General features: G+C 43.1%; 1 protein-coding gene across 8 annotated transcripts in view; it reads right to left on the reverse strand.

Annotated features, from left to right (window-relative positions):
* The window catches only part of LOC115109474 (dedicator of cytokinesis protein 9), a 121,871-nt gene that overhangs the window by 51,992 nt on the left and 45,734 nt on the right, over window positions 1-24,145 (reverse strand). For 5 of the 8 annotated variants that reach the window (XM_029634480.2, XM_065012851.1, XM_029634471.2 and 2 more), the window contains exon 2: window positions 11,525-11,641. In XM_029634480.2, coding sequence (XP_029490340.1) covers window positions 11,525-11,641 — 117 coding nt within the window. Of the gene's footprint in view, window positions 1-11,524; window positions 11,642-17,202; window positions 17,509-24,145 lie in introns of those variants that run through there. The other 3 variants (XM_029634490.2, XM_029634463.2, XM_065012833.1) reach the window with 1 other exon arrangement.

Genomic DNA, 24,145 nt, shown 5'->3' on the forward strand with positions numbered 1-24,145 from the left:
CTGTGGAGGTTTCAGGAGGGTACAGAGGTAGGCAGCGTCAGGATGTGATGCTACGCTACATTGTTGACCTCCAGGCTGGGCCAGGGAACCATGGACAGACACACCCAGGGACTTAGCCTGGCTCTCAGCCACCCAGCCCAGCCATGGGGCTCCCTCCCTGAGGAGCTGGACACCATCTCAACACCACCTCCTTCTGCACCCTCTTGGGTCATGTCCTTCACTCTGCAGGCTTATGGTGGTTGTTTAGTGATGGGAGGGGGAAATACACCAGACACCCCTAGTGGTATCGACAGTATCAACTTAATACCACTAGAATAACCTGGAACTCAGTGTTTACAATATCCTGTCTATCCACACATTCAACCTCATTTCCCATTCACAAGGCCTCTAACGGGTTAACCCACTCTTAAAATTACACAGAACTCATTTTACTTTCAGAAAGACCGCCTTTAACTAAGACCAATACACATCAATTTTATGAATCAATTACTCTATATGTGGGACTCATTTTAGATAGCAGTAATGTTGATATGTCGGCAGATTTATGAAAGGCAAATACTGCTGGAGCTCCCTTCTGTTGTTCTTCATTCTTAATAGGACATTTAAATCCCAGTTAGGAGTGTAACCTAGTTTTAAGCTCCCCTTTGAGACCGGTTTGACATATCTCACTTAAATGGAGATTCCCCTTGATAATAAACTAAAAGAGAGGGGGTTTTGTAATCCTATCTTCTCTAGCATGTTACCCCGTGGTGATTCCTTTAGCAGAAACCTTTCAACTTTACATCTTTAAAGTAAGGGAAACAGAAAATAAACACTAGGGGACACAGCAGATTATAGTTACCCCACATGAGTGATAGAGAAACAAACTACAGCAAAAACACCAGAGAAGAATAACAAACCTCAACCTTCTCCACTTAATTCATATCATGCTAAAGCCAAACTGGACACAGTTCAAAGGTGAACCGTGACAGAAATGTGACTGTGGTACCTGACTTACAGTAAAGGATAGGTCAAGGCAAATGGGGCAGGAGTAAGGTAAGCAATTCAACACAGCAGTAAATCTCCTGTTCACGCAGCTTTTCCTGAGCAACCTAACCAATAGCTTTAGTCATTATCTCTAGTCTTCAGCAGACACAGTCAGGATTTTTTCCAGCATGCAGAGCAAAGCAGCTCTCCAATTAATCTTGAATTGAGTCACAGACTGTGAAATGAAAAGCCCAATCAGGTTAGTGCAGACATCATTTTTTTCTACTCGATATGCCCAAACAAAGGATGGAGAATAGAAATTCAAAATCATAGACCAAACCTCACCACCCCAAGGTTAATCATTGCACAATGATACAAAACGGCACCACAACAGAAGAGAAAAGTTCTATCTCAAATTCTCTGCAGAAATGACTCCCTTGGGAATCAATGGGATATTATTATGCACTCCACAGGCTTGGTTATAGAGCCCGAGGTCCATTCGGGTACCTAGCCTAAAGGCAGTGGGGGAGTAGGGCTCCAGGTTACAGTCAGGGCATTTCAAAGGGAACTCCTGGAGGTGAACAGGTAACTTATCGTTAAAAATACAGTGGCTGTTACAGTAAAGGTTTATTGACAATCAATACAGTGAGACTGGTTGATGTGACGAGTTGACTAACGCTGAGCATTTCTTATTTAACCTTTATTTAACCAGGAAGGGCTCATTGAGATTTGAAATCTCTTTTTCAAGAGCATCCTGGCCAAGATAGGCAGCACCAAGTCAATACAAAATTACAGACAGACATGAAAAACTACAGGTAATCTAGTACAATTTAAAAAAATAAAAATAGAATAGCCTTCTCTCTGAGACTGCCTGGTGTTAGTGCAGCCTAGCCCTGCGCTCCATTCCAGGAATACAATGCAGAGGTCCTATTTGTGAACCTGAGTTCTCTCCTCCATTTCCTCTCTCTAGCCCAGGTTTCCTGCTGGGAGATGACAATCTCACCATAATCTAAGCAGCAGAAACAAACAGGCTTGTAAGCCAGAAGAGTCCAGAGGGAATCATGAAGGGGACCAGAAGAAGCACTGGGGAGCACTAAGGTTGTCACGATACCAGTATCGCGGTACTCAGAGAGAAACAAAACATGTCGTGTCCTCGATTCCCTGAGGAAAACCCTGCTAATTTTGGAAACAAACAGCCTTATGTTGTGACCCAGAATCCCATTTCTCTTTTCCAAGCTACTGCACACAATATTTTACATACAGTAGGTTTTTAAAGGACCAAAGAGTTTAGTCTGCTTTTGCCAATGCTCATGCTATCATAGTATAGCGATACTGGTGACAACCCCATGGAGCACAGTGGAGATCTTTCATGAAAAGACTAGCATGAGATATAGGACAATTCCACAGTGGCGCTGAGAATCAGGTTTTTCCCTTCAAATGTATGCCAAACAAAAACCATTGATTTCAAAGTTTAACAAACCATACTGTGTTGCAAACTCTATGCACTTTTAACAATTTACACTGAACATTTTTACAAAAACACATTTACTGGAAGAACTGTGCAGATGCAATGTTTGGTAACAGAATTTCGGTAAAATCAGTTTATATGACCATGTTTTCCAAATATGTGTTACATATCTGCTCTAAATTAAGATTCAAAGATGTCTGTAGAAAGAATGGGGTGTCAGCTATGACACGGCACCTTGAGTTTGAAAAAAATCTATGTGTGTTATTGAACAGTAAGTGAACTGGTCCGGTCCGGACCAAATCCGAACCAATCATGGACGTCTATGTATGGGTCAAATTAAGACTGGTCCAGACGTCTGTGGATGTTGAAATCAAGGCCAGGTTGGACTGGGCAAATTTCAGCGTCTGTGGATGTTGAAATCAAGGCCAGGTTGGACTGGGCAAATTTCAGCGTCTGTGGATGTTGAAATCAAGGCCAGGTTGGACTGGGCAAATTTCAGCGTCTGTGGATGTTGAAATCAAGGCCAGGTTGGACTGGGCAAATTTCAGCGTCTGTGGATGTTGAAATCAAGGCCAGGTTGGACTGGGCAAATTTCAGCGTCTGTGGATGTTGAAATCAAGGCCAGGTTGGACTGGGCAAATTTCAGCGTCTGTGGATGTTGAAATCAAGGCCAGGTTGGACTGGGCAAATTTCAGCGTCTGTGGATGTTGAAATCAAGGCCAGGTTGGACTGGGCAAATTTCAGCGTCTGTGGATGTTGAAATCAAGGCCAGGTTGGACTGGGCAAATTTCAGCGTCTGTGGATGTTGAAATCAAGGCCAGGTTGGACTGGGCAAATTTCAGTGTCTGTGGATGTTGAAATCAAGGCCAGGTTGGACTGGGCAAATTTCAGTGTCTGTGGATGTCCGATGTTGGTCGGTGCTCAACGCGTGAGGTTGCTGTACACAGTAAATGGAAAGAGAGGGGGCACATTGGTAGAGGTGACAATATATAAATATGAGAGGGAGAGCGAAGAGAAAGAGAGAGTCCAGACGACAGAAAGAGAAAAACAGTCCGGGGAACAGAACAGTATGCCAGCGGAAGAGAGGACGGTAGCATGTGGTTTGTGACTATGACCTCTCATTGTAGTCCATTCAAATTGTACTTAATATAATATTCTTTCAAAAATTACCATTAGACTTCTCCCCATCTCATGTTTCCCTCACAACTTCAACTCTTTGAATCCTGAAACTTGAAGGTATACGTAGATTTGATTAAAACCACCCTGCCATGCTGACGTCATTCAAATAGAGAGAAATAGGAAGAGGAAAATGCCTTGCCATTCCTGGGGGTAAATCCAGTGACAGTTTAGAGCTCTTCCTGATCCGCAGGCTTTATGACCAGCGTACATCTCAAGTTTAAGCGGGGAGGGAGGTTCCCTTCCCATTCCCTTCCTCTCTCTTTCCCAGTAATCCCAGACAAATTCCCTAAGAAGACACGTTGACAAAACGTGCTTGGCTCTCCTAACGCCGAGCGCCGTCTGATCAAATCCAGATGAGGTAATGTAAACACCATCTCACAATTTATTTTCCTAAACAGTTAAGTCCCTGTTCTCTCTGAGATATCATTTGATAACAACCTCCAATGAGAGGCCTTGGATCCAGAGGGGGGAGAGAGAGAGGACATGAGAAACCTGACAGCGGTTCCTGAGTTGAGGCGGTGTCTGCCAACAAAATGATTTACACACCAGCCGAAAACAGCCCACAGACTAGCAGTGTGGTCAGATGAGCTCTGCCGGGTCTGGACTGGATTTATAGGCTGCTATCACTACACAGTCAGAGCCTGGGACTTTAATAGCATCAGAAACCTCCCTTCTCTGCCTATAACACTGAATACCCACAATCGAAAGGTCTTGACATACAACCGGATAAAACCACTTGCGTAAGGAAGATCTCAGAGAGTCATGTGACCTAAACAGATGTGGGGCTTAGTCTTCCCAAATGTTTTTCTTCTTCCAGGATCATCACCTGTCGCTCCCCTCACAACGCACCGCTTGTAGTGGATGCAGTACTCGTATGTCATGGCCAGAGCAGAGGGTTCCTCTGGAGCACCATGAGAGCACAGCAGACACGGCTGGTCAAGGCCGTGTCACCAAGTTGAGGGGTCCAGCTGTCTGGCCTTCACATACACCCAGCCGGCAAGAGCCCCTGCCCCCCGCCTCAGTCTCCTGCCCAGCTCTCACACCACAATGCTCCCTTTCCCTCACAGCTTTTTGCAAATGCAATACAGAGGTTGTTTGTTTTTTACTGGGTTGATAGCGAAGCATCAAAGACACGCCAGGAGGTTCTCTCAAAAAGAGCGAGGGCACGATTGCAGTGTAACGTAGTAAACGTAATGAGAAGTTGGATAGCTTGTGAGCCTATAAGTAAGCATTCTTATTTTCTGGCAATACAGCCATTAGACAAAAAAATTAACACGCTGAATAAATCTAGGAAATCGAACCCTTCTTTAAAATGGTTGATTCTCCAACATATAAAATATATGATATATATATCATATATTTTATATGTTGGACCTCTGTCATTGCCAACAAAGGGTATATAACAAAGTGTTGAGAAACTTTTGTTATTGACCAAATACTTATTTTCCACCATCATTTGCAAATAAATAAATAAAAAAATCCTACAATGTGATTTTCTGGATTTTTTTCCCTCATTTTGTCTGTCATAGTTGAAGTGTACCTATGATGAAAATTACAGGCCTCTCATCTTTTTAAGTGGGAGAACTTGCACAATTGGTGGCTGACTAAATACTTTTTTGCCCCACTGTATATATATATATATATTCTAATGAAAGATGTAGAAACCATTATGGCTTGTGAAACTAAAGGACCCTCTCAGTAGACGAGAGAAAAAGACAATAAAAAAATGGAAAATATCAGTTGGATCGTGAGACAGAGGAAGGGTCAAATTCTGCGGATATAAAAGGGTCCCTTCTTGCTGCTGTTAAGAGCATCTGCCTAAGTGTTCTCACTTCCTGAAGGGCTTCTGCCAGGCCAGACTCCCATTTCATAGTTTCCACACCGGGCGTCACGTGTTGTGTAGCGATGGAATGTTTGAAAGGGTGACAGGGGCTACGTCCTGCTGAACGGGGATAGAGATAACCCTTACTCTATCACAACAGCAGAGGCAGAATGAGCCAATAAAACATATGACCCCTGAACTTTACAGCATGAATGGATGTAAACAGAAGAAAAGCCTCTGTGGAGGACCTCGCCCTACAATCAACATGGGCCTGGCTGGGCTGCACTGAAATATCGTGAAATCACAACAAACATAACATCCAAAACATGCATGTGGGAGGCAGAGATGACTGAGGTCGATAGATGAACAATGAATAGATAATGGAAATTATTGACATGGTACACTGGTATGGAAACTATAAAGATCTTATCAACACTTGACAGATCATTTACCTCACTAACTATTCTGGAGCATTATCCAGCAGCAAATTCCTCAGATGGGATTCTATTTTAGCCTGGACCCAGATCAGTTTGTGCTCTTGGCAACTCCATTTCTGTTCTTGTCAAGCCACACATAGTTTGTTACAATGATTTCGCTAATTCTATTCTTGGGTGATTCCTCACGAAACTAGAACAAAACAGGACTAGGATAATTTTTTTGTTGACCAAATGTCATCGATAGAAAGGATCTTTTGGAGAAAGGATTATTGACACAGACATTTGTATCTTAAAGCACAAGTGAGAAATAATTAATTGAAGTTGGAACATTTGTGTACATTTTAGTCTTACCCAGGCCACCTTTAAAACTCCATAATGATGCATCTGTATTTTTTTATTAACCTTTATTTATCCAGACGAATCAATTAAGGACAAATTCTTATTTACAATGACGACCTGGTGCATCAAGGGAAATATTTATGTAATAAAGCTTTACCACTTGCCCTGTAATATAAGTCAAATTTTCTAACATTAACTTCTCATGGCTGGAGGGGCAGTATTGAGTAGCTTGGATGAAAGGTGCCCAGAGGTGCCCAGAGTAAAAGGTCTGCTCCTCAATCCCAGTTGTTAATATATGCATATTATTAGTAGTATTGGATAGAAAACACTCTGAAGTTTACAAAACTGTTTGAATGATGTCTGTGAGTATAACATATATGGCAGGCAAAAACCTGAGAAGAAATCCAAACAGGAAGTGGGAAATCTGAGGTTGGTCGATTTTCAACCCATCCCCTATTGAATAGACAGTGGGATATTGGCTATGTTGCACTTCCTAGGGCTTCCACGAGATGTCAACAGTCTTTAGAAACTTGAATGAGGCTTCTACTGTGTTGTGGAGCCGGATGTGAGCTGTTTGCGTCAGTGGTCTGGCCGAGAGCCAGGTTCTGGTCACGCGCATTTCACATGATAGCGACCTGCGTTCCATTGCTTCTCTACAGATATAAGAATTCTCCGGTTGGAACGTTATTGAAGATTTATGATAACAACATCCTAAAGATTGATTCTATACATAGTTTGACAAGTTTCTTCAACCTGTAATATAACTTCTTGAAGTTTTCGTCCGACGTTCGGCTGGACCTGCACGAGAGTTTGGATTTGTGTACTAAACACTAACAAAAGTAGCTACTTGGACATAAATAATGGACATTATCGAACAAATCAAGCATTTATTGTGGAACTGCGATTCCTGGGAGTGCATTCTGATGAAGATCATCAAAGGTAAGGGATTATTATGATGTTATTTCTGATTTCTGTTGACTCCAACATGGTGGATCATTTTTTTTTCTTCTGAGCGCCGTCTCAGATTAATGCACGGTTGGCTTTTTGGTTTTTTGAAATCTGACACAGCAGTTGCATTAAGGAGAGGTATATCTATATTTCCATGTCTAACAATTGTATTTATCATTTATAATGAGTATTTCTGTAAAATGTGGCTCTCTGCAATATCACCGGATGTTTTTGGAACTAGTGAACGTAACGCGCCAATGTATACTGAGATTTTAGTATATAAATATGAACTTTATCAAACAAAACATGCATGTATTGTGTAACATGAAGTCCTATGAGTGTCATCTGATGAAGCTCATCAAAGGTTAGTGATTAATTTTATCTTCATTTGTGCTTTTTGTGACTCCTCTCTTTGGCTGGAAAAATGGCTGAAATTTTCTGTGAGTTGGTGGTGAGCTAACATAATCGTTTGTGGTGCTTTCGCTGTAAAGCCAATTTGAAATTGGACACTGTGGTGGGATTAACAAGATTACCTTTAAAATGGTATAAAATACATGTATGTTTGAGGAATTTTAAATTATGAGATTTCTGTTGTTTTGAATCTCATAATTAAAATTCCTCAAACATACAGTGCCTTGCGAAAGTATTCGGCCCCCTTGAACTTTGCAACCTTTTGCCACATTTCAGGCTTCAAACATAAAGATATAAAACTGTATTTTTTGTGAAGAATCAACAACAAGTGGGACACAATCATCAATCATGAAGTGGAACGACATTGATTGGATATTTCAAACTTTAACAAATCAAAAACTGAAAAATTGGGCGTGCAAAATTATTCAGCCCCTTTACTTTCAGTGCAGCAAACTCTCTCCAGAAGTTCAGTGAGGATCTCTGAATGATCCAATGTTGACCTAAATGACTAATGATGACAATCCACCTGTGTGTAATCAAGTCACTGTGATAGTCTCAGAGGTCCGTTAAAAGCGCAGAGAGCATCATGAAGAACAAGGAACACAGCAGGCAGGTCCGAGATACTGTTGTGAAGAATTTTAAAGCTGGATTTGGATACAAAAAGATTTCCCAAGCTTTAAACATCCCAAGGAGCACTGTGCAAGCGATAATATTGAAATGGAAGGAGTATCAGACCACTGCAAATCTACCAAGACCTGGCCGTCCCTCTAAACGTTCAACTCATACAAGGAGAAGACTGATCAGAGATGCAGCCAAGAGGCCCATGATCACTCTGGATGAACTGCAGAGATCTACAGCTGAGGTGGGAGACTCTGTCCATAGGACAACAATCAGTCGTATATTGCACAAATCTGGCCTTTATGGAAGAGTGGCAAGAAGAAAACCATTTCTTAAAGATATCCATAAAAAGTGTTGTTTAAAGTTTGCCACAAGCCACCTGGGAGACACACCAAACATGTGGAAGAAGGTGCTCTGGTCAGATGAAACCAAAATTGAACTTTTTGGCAACAATGCAAAATGTTATGTTTGGCGTAAAAGCAACACAGCTCATCACCCTGAACACATCATCCCCACTGTCAAACATGGTGGTGGCAGCATCATGGTTTGGGCCTGCTTTTCTTCAGCAGGGACAGGGAAGATGGTTAAAATTGATGGGAAGATGGATGGAGCCAAATACAGGACCATTCTGGAAGAAAACCAGATGGAGTCTGCAAAAGACCTGAGACTGGGACGGAGATTTGTCTTCCAACAAGACAATGATCCAAAACATAAAGCAAAATCTACAGTGGAATGGTTCAAAAATAAACATATCCAGGTGTTAGAATGGCCAAGTCAAAGTCCAGACCTGAATCCAATCGATAATCTGTGGAAAGAACTGAAAACTGCTGTTCACAAATGCTCTCCATCCAACCTCACTGAGCTCGAGCTGTTTTGCAAGGAGGAATGGGAAAACATTTCAGTCTCTCGATGTGCAAAACTGATAGAGACATACCCCAAGCTACAAAGTATTAACTTAAGGGGGCTGAATAATTTTGCACGCCCAATTTTTCAGTTTTTGATTTGTTAAAAAAGTTTGAAATATCGTTCCACTTCATGATTGTGTCCCACTTGTTGTTAATTCTTCACAAAAAAAATACAGTTTTATATCTTTATGTTTGAAGCCTGAAATGTGGCAAAAGGTTGCAAAGTTCAAGGGGGCCGAATACTTTCGCAAGGCACTGTACATGTATCTTATACCGTTTTAAAGGTAATCTTGTTAATCCCACCACAGTGTCCGATTTCAAATTTTTACAGCGAAAGCATGATATCGATACCGTTAACGGGATTGAAGCCCTAAGAAGTTTTCAATATGCGAATATTGAAAAAAATAAACATTCATATTTTTTGTTGAACATAATATACAGTGCATTCTTAAAGTATTCTGGCCCATTAACTTTTTCCAATTTTTGTTACGTTACAGCCTTATTCTAAAATGGATTAAATAAATAAAAATCCTCATCGGTCCACACATAATAGCCCATAATGAAAAAGTGAAAACATTTGAATAAGTATTCAGATCCTTTGATATGAGACTAGAAATTGAGCTCAGGTGCATCCTGTTCCCAATGATCATCCTTGAGATGTTTCTACAGCTTGATTGGAGTCCTTTTGGTAAATTCAATTGATTGGACATGATTTGGAAAGGCACAACACACCTATCTATATAAGGTCTCACAGTTGACAGTGCATGTCAGAGCAAAAACCAAGCCATGAGGTTGAAGGAATTCTCTGTAGAGCTCAGAGACAGAGTTGTGTTGAAGTACAGATTTGGGGAAGGGTACCAAAAAATCTGCAGTATTGAAGCTTCCCAAGAACACAGTGGCCTCCATCATTCTTAAATGGAAGAAGTTTGGAACCACCAAGACTCTTCTTAGAGGTGGCCGCCCGGCAAACCTGAGCAATTGGGGGAGAAGGGCTTTGGTCAGGGATGTGACCAAGAACCCGATGGTCACTGACAGAGCCCCAGAGCTCCTCTATAGAGATGGGAGAAACCTTCCAGAAGGACAACCATCTCTGCAGTACTCTGTAGTAGCCAGACGGAAGCCACTCCTCAGTAAAAGGCACATGACAGCCCGCTTGGAGATAGACAAAAGGCACCAAAAGATCTCAGACCATGAAAAACAAGACTCTCCGGTCTGATGAAACCAAGACTGAACTCTTTGGCCTGAATGCCAAGCGTCATGACTGAAGGAAACCTGACACTATGCCTACAGTGAAGAATGGTGGTGGCAGCATCATGCTGTGGGGATGTTTTTCAGCGGCAGGGACTGGGAGACTAGTCAGGATCGAGGGAAAGATGTAAAGTACATATGAAAACCTGTTCCAGAGTGCTCAAGACCTCAGGCGAAGGTTTGCCTTCCAACAGGACAATGACCCTAAGCACACAGCCAAGACAACGCAGGAGTCAAGTCTTTGAATGTCCTTGAGAGGCCCAGCCAGAGGCTGGACTTGAACCCGATCTAACATCTCTGGAGAAACCTGAAAATAGTTTTGCAGCGACGCTCCCCATCCAACCTGACAGAGCTTGAGAGGATCTGCAGAGAAGAATGGGAGAAACTCCAAAATTCAGGTGTACCAAGCTTGTAGCGTCATACCCAAGGCTCAAGGCTGTAATCGCTGCCAAAGGCGCTTTAACAAAGTACTAAGTAAAGGGTCTGAATACTTATGTAAAATAGTCCACTACAGGCATATCAAAGTTTCAGAGTAGGTGGGCTCTCTGCTAGTTTTAAAGTTATGGTGTATTTTACAGAGAAATTGGCATAGTAAGCAATCACAGCCCTCCTTTTACGTGCATCAATTGACATCCTGCAAATTCTCAGCAGAGGATGGCCAATTTGAATCCATTTTCACATTCACCCTGTTGGTAATGCTTACAAAAATGGATTATAACTCTAAAAGTAGCAGAGATCCCACTCTGAAACTTTGGGTATATTACGTTCAACAAGATCTTTAAAAATGTACCAAATCAAAAATTGTATGTTTATATTTTTTAATATTCATAATTTCAATTTATTTTATTTAATTGATTGAAATCAAGATACTACAGAGCAAGAGGTAAAGCTTCATATGACACCAATTGTTGCTTTGTGACACCTACAGATGAAACATTATCGTGTCTTGAAGGAGGCCTAGGTAGGCCAAAATGTCACAAATGTCACCTCAAATTTTTTTTTTCTCAATTATGCTTTAACATACAAATGTCAAGTATATGTCAACAATCCTTCCCCTAAAGGAACCTTCTTTGGATTTGATTAAGAAAATCCTGTTTTGTAGTTTCGTGAGGAATCGCCCTCTACCTGAAAATATAATTCAGTGGTCTGTGAGCCTATCAGTGACAGGTCAGAGGTGACTCACCTGGAAGTCCTCCTGGGGGAACTGCAGCATGTCCCGGAGGACATCACTGAGAATCTGGGTCTTCCTCTGGACCAGCACACTCTCATAGTCCAGCGGTTCAATCACCTTGGGCTTCACCTGGGGAACAAACAACAAAACGTGCTCTGTTAATATACAGGTATTTATTCAGACACAACAATGTCGTCATCCTCACCAGGGAAGTGTCATTTGGGAAATCAAAAAGACAGGCAAAGTGCCGTGAAGTACATTATAAGTCCAGGGAAAACACCATATTGTCTGAATATCTAGACAGTCAGTCGGAGGATTTAAGTCACCCCAAAGACTATTTAAAGCATTCCTTCTAAATTGAAGGAAAGTCTCTCTCTCGCTCTTTGAGTGGTGACAGCTCACCTTCAGAGAGACTCAGTCAAACCCAAGGAGCACTAAAAGTGGAAACTATTGTGCATGTGGAAAGTGGGCTCATTTAACCTAGGTATGGGGGAAATGTGGAGTAAGTGATGTCCACACATGCTCTCTGTTAGTCCAACCATGACGGTCCTATGAGAGCTCCAGCCTGCAGCTTCCCACATAGAATACATCCGCCTAGCCGAGCTCACAGATGGGAGGATCATTATGACTTCACCTCACTGACAGCTAGCACACAGCTCTGTCTCGTCACCGAGGAGCTACAACGCAACACCACAAGTAGGAGCATTGTTACCTTACGTACACAGAATGCCGTGATCTCAAATATGAATCTTTGGACGTCCCCTTCCAACCCATCTGGCTTTATGATTGATACGATTACAGTTAGCTAAAATATCGGAACGCTGTACAAATCGACTTTCAGCTATTTTGAAAACAGCATTGTTGTTCATGTCAACACAATGCCTTGAGCAGATAGGAATGTTGATTTCATTCCAGAGGAAAGGAACTGTAGCCTTTTCGTCTCACGTAACGTCTTCTGCTTGGACAAGTTGTACCACAACAGGCAGTTGAATAATTACATAAGCTACAAACCACATCCATTAGTTCAAATGAAAAAGGTCCACTGAACTATCTGAATAACCGAAACAGAGGTGACATATGATTCTGTTGAATTCGTGGAAGGCTACATCACGGTAGTGTATACGACACAAGTCAGATCTCCCCTCATCAAGCAGTAAGAACACAGTGGCCATAGAGACACAGAACACTTTCCATGCCCATGCCTCAACGCGCTCAACAGCTCCACTACAACTCTGAAGCCAGTGGTGTTTATCTCAGAGAGATAGTGAGGTGTGAAGTAAAGCGTGTTGCTAGCCAGGTCTTGGGGTTGAGCGCCAGTACAGTTTGCTTGTTGCGTCAACATCTGGGCCTGATAATACGAAGTATGATCTCAGAGGGAGAGTCTTGGAAATGGACCAGTTTTAAGATGCGTTTCTAGCGGCCATGCTAATAACACAGCCAGCACCTATCAACGTTGACTGGTGAGATCCGTGTTCGTGTCCCTCTCACAGCCACAGTTCAGAGGATCAGTGCAAGACAGTGAGGAGGAGGGTTCCTTCTTGGCTGCTACCAGCCTGTGAGGGATCATCAGACATTATTCAGTTCGAAGGAGCGACGACGGCTTACGCACGCATGAATGCACACATGTACTCCGAAGAACATGTCATGCACACAAAAGTGCCCAAACATACCTGCAGAGAGGTGTCACACGAAAGGCATGCGCACACACACTCACGCTCTGACACACTGAGATAAGGGGGAGGAATGAGGTCGGAAGTCACTGCACTCAAGCAGGGCAGGTGAGTCAGGATATTACAGCCGAACAGCTCAGCGTGATTACAGACTAACAGGAGATAACAGTCCGACAGACTACCCATGTGTGTTCATCCTCTGTCAGCTGATAACTCCACATCGTTATGATCACAGAGCACAGTCACTGATGTGTGTATGGCCCCACACCTACAGTACACACAGGTAACCTGTCAGACAGCTACTGTGAAGCCTATCTATATAACATCACAGAGCTACCTCTCCTGAACCCAGATATTAACCTGTTCATCGCCTGCTGCATTCTTTCAGAACCAAACCCGCCTCTAAGTCAGTGACTGTTCATTGACAGTTAGGTTCACTGTACATGGGTACACTATTAGCCCAAAAGGTGGGCTAATACCGTTGGAACATCATTACAGGGATTTTCCATAGAGCTCCGAGACAGGACTGTGTCAAGGCACAGATCTGGGGAAGGGTGTCACAGAATTTCTGCAGCATTGAAGGTCCCCACGAACGTAGTGGCCTCCATCATTATTTAAATAGAATACGTTTGGAACCACCAAGATTATTCCTAAACTGAGCAATCGGGGGAGAAGGGACTTGGTCAGGGAAATGACCAAGAACCCAATGGTCACTCTGACAGACCTCCAGAGTTCCTCTGTGGCGATGGGAGAACCTTGCAGAAGGACAACCATCTCTGCAGCACTCCACCAATCAGGCCTTTATGGTAGAGTGGCCAGAGGGAAGCCACTCCTCAGTAAAAGGCAAATGACAGCCCACTTGGAGTTTGCTAAAAGGCACCTAAATACTCTCAGACTATGAGAAACAAGATTCTCTGGTCTGATGAAGTTCAATCTTGGTTTCATGGCCTGAATGCCAAACATCACGTCTGGAGGAAACCTGGTATCATCCCTACAGTGAAGCATGGTGGTGGCAGCATCATGTTGTGGGGACGATAATCAGCAGCAGGGACTGAGAGACTAGTCAGGTGCGAGGGAAAGATGAACGGAGCAAAGTACAGAGGGAGCCTGCTCCAGAGAGCTCAGGACCTCGGACTGGGGGCAAAGGTTCACCATCCAACAGGACAACGACCCTAAGCACACAGCCAAGACAACGCAGGAGTAGCTTCGGAACAAGTCTCTGAATGTCCTTAAGTGGTCCAGACAGAGTCCAGATTTGAACCTGAGCCCTAGGACCATGCCTCAGGACTACCTGGCATGATGACTCCTTGCTGTCCCCAGTCCACCTGGCCGTGCTGCTGCTCCAGTTTCAACTGTTCTGCCTGCGGCTATGGAACCCTGACCTGTTCACCGGACGTGCTACCTGTCCCAGACCTGCTGTTTTCAACTCTCTAGAGACAGCAGGAGTGGTAGAGATACTCTTAATGATCAGCCTTGAAAAGCCAACTGACAAACTCCTGAGGTGCTGACTTGCTGCACCCTCGACAACTACTGTGATTATTATTATTTGACCATGCTGGTCATTTATGAACATTTGAACATCTTGGCCATGTTCTGTTATAATCTCCACCTGGCACAGCCAGAAGAGGACTGGCCACCCCTCATAGCCTGGTTCCTCTCTAGGTTTCTTCCTAGGTTTTGACCTTTCTAGGGAGTTTTTCCTAGCCACCGTGCTTCTACACCTGCATTGCTTTCTGTTTGGGGTTTTAGGCTGGGTTTCTGTACAGCACTTTGAGATATCAACTGATGTAAGAAGGGCTATATAAATACATTTTATTTGATCCCGATCAAACATCTCTGGAGAGGTCTGAAAATAGCTGTGCAGCAACGCACCCCATCCAACCTGACAGAGCTTGAGAGAAGAATGGGAGAAACTTCCCAAATACAGGTGTGCCAAGCTTGGAGCGTCATACCCAAGAAGACTCAATGCTGTAATCAATGCCAAAGGTGTTTCAACAAAGTACTGAGTAAAGGGTCTGAATACTTAAGTAAGTGTGATTTTGTTTTGTTTATTTTTTGCTAAATATTTGAAAAACCTGTTTTTGCTTTGTCATTATGGGATATTGTGTGTAGACTGATGAGGGGGAAAAAACGAAATAATCTATTTCAGAATAAGGCTGTAATTTAACAAAATGTGGAAAAAAGTCAAGGGGGCTGAAAACTTTCCAAATGCACTGTAACTGTGGCTTGACATTTCGGCTGATTGGAGATTAAACGAGTTGTAATAACCTTGTTGTTAGGCGTCTTCCTCCTCCTCTCACCGGTGATGAATTCCTGAGCCTACAAACTCTGCCTCATGATTAAAATCTTGCCTGTTCTCAGCCTTCCTCCCACCGTCCACATAAGTGCTGAGGTTTTCCATATGCCTTTGTCAGGGACCATACGAGCTCAGCCAGACCACAGAGTAAAGCATCGGATAGGAAAATGTCTTCACTGACTGGAGCCCAGTCATTTTCACTCCCTCAGCAATGACCACAGTCCAGTCCACTGCTGTACCAACAACCCTGTTCCTCCTACTGTACAGTACAGCCCCCACTATATTTTAGCCTTGGTGATAATAGCACATATACTCTACAGGAAGAATTAGGAGGTTGTGTCAAAGTCAACGCCCGCGGGCCGGAGCCCATTCTATGCGGATTTTTGAGTAAAATATTTAATTGAAAAAAATCTCCCTGAAATGTCTAATACCAAATCGAAATTGTATATAAATTATATTGGACCTATATTTTATATAGTCTCTACACTCTTTTCTAGGTTGCTAAGAAACACCAAAACGAAAGCTGGATAGTAAAGAAGCAGACAATTCCTAAAAATGACAGTGTTCAGAGGGCCGCACTGATGGGGCTCGCAGGAATAATGAGTTTGACACCCATGCTGTAGAGATTTGCAAATCAAACGCCTGTTGACGGCTACCAGAGATCTACCATAAACAATGGGCAGTGAGGCTCAGTAATAACATGGTTAAATAGTGAATATGATTTGAAACAGACGGATAACTATCCCTTATTCAAAACAAGTGTCTCTGGGAAACCTTTTGATATAAAATGGCAGTTCCACATTTGCAGTAACCAAAGGCTTGCAATTATAGGACAATCAGTCCAAAGGAGTATAACATAGCTATTACTTAATCTCTCACATCTGGATATTAGCTTCATAAACAAACCACAAACCCTTGAAAAGAAAGAGTTAACAAATAGCTGCTTCTGGAGCCAAGTCCAACTCTCTACCCCTCTGACAGCTGTGTTTCCCCAGGCCTTGGCTCCCATCTCTCCCTACTCTGCACCTCTCACTACACTACTGCTGCACACTGGAACAATGGTACTCTGTGATGCCTTTATATTAGATACAGTTGCTAATTCACTTTGATTAAAATATGCTGTTAAATGACCGTATAGGACAAATCGGATGAAAAGTTCAACCTGCCGTGGATTAAACAGTACTTCTTATTATGCTTGACTTTTGAACTTAAGGGGCAAATAGGGAACTTTTATGAGCGGTATACACCACAGTAATTACCCTCTCAAGAATGCAATTCACCGCCTTGGTCTTGTCCATGCAGCTAATTTAGCACCAGCAGAGTCCAACGTTCCTCTCCAGTGGCGCACACAAAGCACTTTGAAATGTGAGCCCGCACCATTGTATAGAATAATTGAGATCTGATAAAAGGAGAGTGGATTTTTAGACTAGCCATGAAGCTGCATGGCAGGGCAAGGCCAGCTCAGAGCTTCCAAGCGCCTGACCTGCTTCACACAACAGTTATGCTACAAGTACGCCACAACAAGCAACACTTAAAGAGTGCTACAGCTGTATATAACTCTGAACCATATCCTCGACAGTACTGCTGAAATGTGATGAACACAACCGTTTCAGCTCCTACTTTGAGTTTCCAAAGTAAACTTAAAACATGTGGTAAGGAAATTCAGTAACTTTTAGTGTCTCAACAAAAACCATGGCTAAGTAACCCCCCATGCCGTGACTTACCACCACCTGTGGCACCGCCTCCACCTCCGCCTCGGCTCCAGCCAAGCTCTTGTACTGCTGGGGTGACTCGATCACCAGCTCCTTCTTAGGGGCTTTGTTAGCCCTTCCTTGCATTGTCAACAGCTGTGGCCACAAATCTCCTCACTAGATCCCAAAGAGCAGCAACAGGCAGCCAGCATGTCCAATGGAGAAATGCCTTATGCAGGGTAACGTTAGGGAAGTTCTCCAGAACCCCTGTAGCTCTCTTCAGGCACCAACTCCCCTCTCTCGGACTACTCTGTCTGAATGTCTGAGCCTCCCAGTCCTAGACTCACACCCAGGCTACAGAGAGAGGAGCCCCTCCCACACTCAGCTGTGCCTCCTGGCTGGGGGAGTTACAGCCTTCACACACACACACACTTCCTCCTGCAGCCTGACCCCTCACCATCCACCTGCACTCTAATGACAAAAGGCTGACAACGACAGGCAAAGACGCATTCCATTCCACTGGTCTTCTAGTCCAACCAGGGAGTGTCCGGTCCACCGCTCCACGACTTCTGTAACACAGCTGCAAATAGAGCAGCTTCCCATTTCAGCATGAAGAACAACAAAGAGAGAAGCAAGCGAGACTATAATAGACACGGAGACTAGAATAGTGTACCGTCATCAACATAGCCCATGTCATTTATTCAAGGAATTAAAAATATCTGACAGGATAGTAGACGCAGCAGCACAGCACTGATGAGGAGTGATTTTCCCCACGTCAACATTCAGTTAAGCTGCTAGAATCGGCTCCTCAGCTTGAGTTTGTCGTGAGTACCTCAGAAAACATCTTTCACAAATCCTGAGTGACCCACATAAACTGCCATCTAAACAGTGAACACCAAGTTCGTTCTCTCCTGTTCCCACTCAGTTTGAAACTCTTTGGAACTCAGTTGGAAACTGATTGAAAGTCAGTTTTCAACTGAAGATGAACTCTTGAATTAAATTAAATGTGGCAACTTATTTGATGATACTAGTGACTATCGTCTGAATCCCTCATTTCCAGATATACAGTATGAGTAAACAAGTCACCAGTTTGTATCTGTGCATTGTATGAAGCGCTGGAATGTAAATCTTTTTGTGTCCAACTGCCACTTGGTTGTCACAGGGCCTTGCCAGGGCCTCGGACAAGGAGATTATGCTCGTCTTCGGTCTGTACGAGTCTCTGGTTGTTGATCCATCTGCCTGAGAGCCATTCCATGGCTGACATAGCCCTGCTAACCCACCTCCGTGCAGGGTCGACCCTTCAGATTCCTCAGTGGGCCACAGCAGGGAGGATGTTATCTTTTCGTGGTTGTGTCAGAGCTCAGCGTGAGCGCCTCGGTGGGGACTACAGCTGTTCCCATCCAACTATCACCTCCCCCCTTCTGGCCCCCACAGTTAACCCCCGTCCCGCACTAGACCGCTCAAGTGCTGGAGTCCCAGGCATTGAAATGCACAACCTTCTTCCAGCCTCACCCAGGTTCAAGCACAGAGACTCTGGGAGAAGGACTGAAGAACATGACAGGAACAGGATTCATGACAGATTCCACAGTGGAATGAGTTACAAGTCCGTCTTCCTGAGGGCAACAAGTGTCAGCGCTCTCTGGGTTTCACAGAGCAACAGTGAGTCAGAGTTCCTGTCTCTGATAAAACACCGTCTGCAACGTCAATTTGGTGCAAGACTGTCATTACTCATACTACTAACAACCATTGCTCATTATGTTTTACAGTATGCATTTCCATCAAAAAGGACCCATGAGCACCATCATGTGAAAGTTATGGGAGCATATATCAAATTAAATGAAGGCATAGATTAGTTGGTTCATTTTTCTTGCATTTCTGTTTAAGAAATATTGCCATTACCAAAAACCCACATATATTTAAGATATTTCCCTACTGAGGAACGAGGATAATGAAAGCTCACAGAAATAAGTAATGGTAGATCTACCAATTATAGTGATTTGACTGATTTTTGTTTATGAATTATTAAGTTGCCCAAATCCCTGCTGTTTCCATGTTCCCTGCAACCTGCACTGTCTGCGAGGAGTAACAGCGTAGCCTACGTTTCTACCATAACAAAGACTTAAGCCGGTGGCAGTAACGTTTGAGCACAGGGGTGTCTTTCGATCACTGGTGAAGAATATTTTAAACAAACATTTCTACAAGCAGTACGACGGCTTTGCTAAGAGGGTGCAAAGCTGTACTAAAGGCAAAGCATGGCTACTTTGAAGAATCTACAATTGAAATATATTTGGATTTGTTTGACACATTATTTTTGGTTATTACATGATTCCATATGTATTATTTCATAGTTTTGATGTCTTCACTATTATTCTACAATGTAGAAAATAGTCCAAAAAAGCCCTTGAATGAGTAGGTGTGTCCAAACATTTGACTGGTACTGTATATGTATATATATATATTTGTTTACTGTTGCAAGTTAGAATAGTAGAATACAAAAAAGGTACAATTTAAAAAAATGTGATATACACAAACGTGGTATGCAGACCCGCAAGCAACTGCAGCCCCTCATGATGATTTCAGATTTTTGTGGTCACCACCCCCATCAAAGTTGCCCATCCCTGTTCCATGGACATGTTGTTGATAATAAAATATGTTCTCCAAGCAGCCAATAAAACAAGTCCTAAATGGAAGGAATTGTTTGTTATCTGTAGCCCCATGAAACCAGCTCAATAACTCAATGCACACACTTCTATTGAATAATATGCATTCACCTGTATTGTGAATAGACCTAGGCTACATCTTCAGTCACCCAGATTAACTATAGAGATTTACCTTTCAAATAAATGATTACCATTATGTTGTTGTATAGTCACATTGTTTTCACCAGAGTCAAAATGATTACTAAAACTACACCACATTGATTGTAACATGTATTCATTAATGCATACACTGCTACCTCTAAAACATGTTATAATATTGAATTCAATAGATGTTTTATTTTTTATTTCACCTTTATTTAACCAGGTAGGCTAGTTGAGAACAAGTTCTCATTTGCAACTGCGATCTGGCCAAGATAAAGCATAGCAGTGTGAACAGACAATTGTTTACTCCATGTGTAACTCTGTGTTAACAAGTCAATAACACAGTAGAAAAAAAAGAGTCTATATACATTGTGTGCAAAAGGCATGAGGAGGTAGGCGAATAATTACACTTTTGCAGATGAACACTGGAGTGATAAATTATCAGGTGGTCATGTACACGTAGAGATATTGGTGTGCAAAAGAGCAGAAAAGTAAATAAACAGTATGGGGATGAGGTAGGTCAAATTGGGTGGGCTATTTACCGATAGACTATGTACAGCTGCAGCGATCGGTTAGCTGCTCAGATAGCAGATGTTTGAAGTTGGTGAGGGAGATAAAAGTCTCCAACTTCAGCGATTTTTGCAATTCGTTCCAGTCACAGGCAGCAGAGAACTGGAACGAAAGGCGGCCAAATGAGGTGTTGGCTTTAGGGATGATCAGTGAGATACACCTGCTGGAGCGCGTGCTATGGGTGGGTGTTGCCATCGTGACCAGTGAACTGAGATAAGGCGGAGCGTTACCTAGCATGGACTTGTAGATGACCTGGAGCCAGTGGGTCTGGCGACGAATATGTAGCGAGGGCCAGCCAACTAGAGCATACAGGTCGCAGTGGTGGGTGGTATAAGGTGCTTTAGTAACAAAACGGATGGCACTGTGATAAACTGCATCCAGTTTGCTGAGTAGAGTGTTGGAAGCTATTTTGTAGATGACATCGCCGAAGTCGAGGATCGGTAGGATAATCAGTTTTACTAGGGTAAGTTTGGCGGCGTGAGTGAAGGAGGCTTTGTTGCGGAATAGAAAGCCGACTAGATTTGATTTTAGATTGGAGATGTTTGATATGAGTCTGGAAGGAGAGTTTACAGTCTAGCCAGACACCTAGGTACTTATAGATGTCCACATATTCTAGGTCGGAACCATCCAGGGTGGTGATGCTAGTCGGGCGTGCGGGTGCAGGAAGCGAACAGTTGAAAAGCATGCATTTAAGAGCAGTTGGAGGCCACGGAAGGAGTGTTGTATGGCATTGAAGCTCGTTTGGAGGTTAGATAGCACAGTGTCCAAGGACGGGCCGGAAGTATACAGAATGGTGTCGTCTGCGTAGAGGTGGATCAGGGAATCACCCGCAGCAAGAGCAACATCATTGATATATACAGAGAAAAGAGTCGGCCCGAGAATTGAACCCTGTGGCACCCCCATAGAGACTGCCAGAGGACCGGATGGCCAACAATTGAACAGAGCGGTAGCGGAGTTTATCTGTCTGGATCAAGTGCCATTCTGTGACTTGGTCTAATAAGCCTTCTTTCTTTTATTGTGGTATCGAGTATCGTGATACTAGACCTGGTATCGAAGTCAAAACACTAGTGAGTAGAACACAGTTCAATACAGTATATTGTACTGTACAGAACTCTACTGCACCGAACTCTGCTGTACTGTACTGCACCGAACTCTACTCTGCTGTGCTGTATTGTACCGCATTGTGCTCTATTGTACTCTGCTGTGCTGTATTGTACCGCATTGTGCTCTATTGTACTCTGCTGTGCTGTATTGTACCGCATTGTGCTCTATTGTACTCTGCTGTGCTGTATTGTACCGCATTGTGCTCTATTGTACTCTGCTGTGCTGTATTGTACCGCATTGTGCTCTATTGTACTCTGCTGTGCTGTATTGTACCGCATTGTGCACCTATTGTACTCTCTGTGCTGTGCATTGTGCTCTATTGTACTCTGCTGTGCTGTATTGTACCGCATTGTGCTCTATTGTACTCTGCTGTGCTGTATTGTACCGCATTGTGCTCTATTGTACTCTGCTGTGCTCTATTGTACCGCACCGTACTCTGCTGTGCTGTATTGTACCGCACCGTACTCTGCTGTGCTGTATTGTACCGCACCGTACTCTGCTGTGCTGTATTGTACCGCACCGTACTCTGCTGTGCTGTATTGTACCGCACCGTACTCTGCTGTGCTGTATTGTACCGCACCGTACTCTGCTGTGCTGTATTGTACCGCACCTGCACCGTACTCTCTGCTGTATTGTGCTGTATTGTACTGCACCGTACTCTGCTGTGCTGTATTGTACTGCACCGTACTCTGCTGTGCTGTATTGTACTGCACCGTACTCTGCTGTGCTGTATTGTACTGCACCGTACTCTGCTGTGCTGTATTGTACTGCACCGTACTCTGCTGTGCTGTATTGTACTGCACCGTACTCTGCTGTGCTGTATTGTACTGCACCGTACTCTGCTGTGCTGTATTGTACTGCACCGTACTCTGCTGTGCTGTATTGTACCGCACCGTACTCTGCTGTGCTGTATTGTACTGCACCGTACTCTGCTGTGCTGTATTGTACTGCACCGTACTCTGCTGTGCTGTATTGTACTGCACTGTACTCTGCTGTGCTGTATTGTACTGCACTGTACTCTGCTGTGCTGCGCTGTGATGTCCAAACTTGTGAAACATGAGGAGAATGACATTCATATCCATAATGATGTATTGCTGTTAGCCAAGTTTGCATCTGCACAGTTCTTCCACTGAATTTGTTTTTGTAAATGTTTTAGTGGAAATTGTGCATAGCCGTGTGGTTTGTTAAACTTCTAAATCAATGTTTTTGGTTTGGCAAACAAAGTCAAAGTCAAAGCAAACCAAGTCAAAGCATTGCCCTGATGCAATGCAAGGTCACCACATTTTGTTGACAAAATTCTTGTTTGGATGTTGACTCTACATAGCGAACAACCAAGTTGCGGACAAGTACAGTAATCTAGCTACTCCTACTGCTGCCCGCCACAATTCCATGAGGAATTTCATCAGACATCCTTTGAAACACCCACTTGTTCATTATGTCAAACTCTCAGCGGAATCCAAATGAATTACTGTGTGGTTAATATCGATTGTGACATCAAATAAAATAAAATGTCACATGCGCCGAATACAATAGGTGTAGACCTTACTGTGAAATGCTTACAAGCCCTTAACCAACAACGCAGTTCAAGAAATAGAGTTAATAAAATAGACTAAATCAACTAAAGTTTTAAAAAAGTATAAATTCAAAATGTAACAAGATATTTACATAACAATAACTATGCTTACTTTAGTGGGTACCGGTACCCTGATAATAAACAGCGAGTAGCAGCAGTGTAAAAACAAAGAAAGGGGGAGGGTCAATGTAAATAGTCCAGGTGGCCATTTGATTAGTTGTTCAGCAGTCTTATGGCTCGGGGGTAGAAGCTGTTAAGGAGCCTTTTGGTCCTAGACTTGGTTCTCCGGTACCGATTGCAGAGAGAACAGTCTATGACTTGGGCGATTGGAGCCTTTGACAATTTGACATTTACAAAATCAGCATGTAAAACAGTTCTTGAACAATAATGGCAGTCATGCGGTGAAAGACTCCTAGATTGCACATTCAAACTAACACAGCACCCAGGACACAGTGGACTAACTGTATATTAGTCCAGCAGAAACAACCAGATATCAGCTCTGATGCCTAATTGGTTAGTTATTCTATATCAGGAACAATAACACATTAACAGTCCATAATGACGTTGATCAGAGAGCTGTAATGTGTTTATACATGGACAGGAGTCAGGATCTGCCGGTTCCACCCCCTGCTCCTGTCTGCAGCAGAGCGAGATAATGTACTGTGGAGGACTTCAAAAGACGTTGCCTCCCCCCTCTGCAGTGCAGCTACTGTATTCCCACACAGCCGTCAAGTCAACTACACAGAAGGGGGAAAGATTCTGGGTGAATTTGGGGGTTTTGTTATGCTTTTTTGTTCAGTTTCTACTGAGACCAAGAATCACGCCAGACTTGAAGTTGAAACAGTGTATCCCTGATTGATAGGATATATATATATATATATATATCCTAAATATTCCTGAATACATAACTACGCTACTATATGATTGT

This window comes from Oncorhynchus nerka, linkage group LG3 (assembly GCF_034236695.1).
Source record: "Oncorhynchus nerka isolate Pitt River linkage group LG3, Oner_Uvic_2.0, whole genome shotgun sequence".
Taxonomy (NCBI): Eukaryota; Metazoa; Chordata; class Actinopteri; order Salmoniformes; family Salmonidae; genus Oncorhynchus; species Oncorhynchus nerka.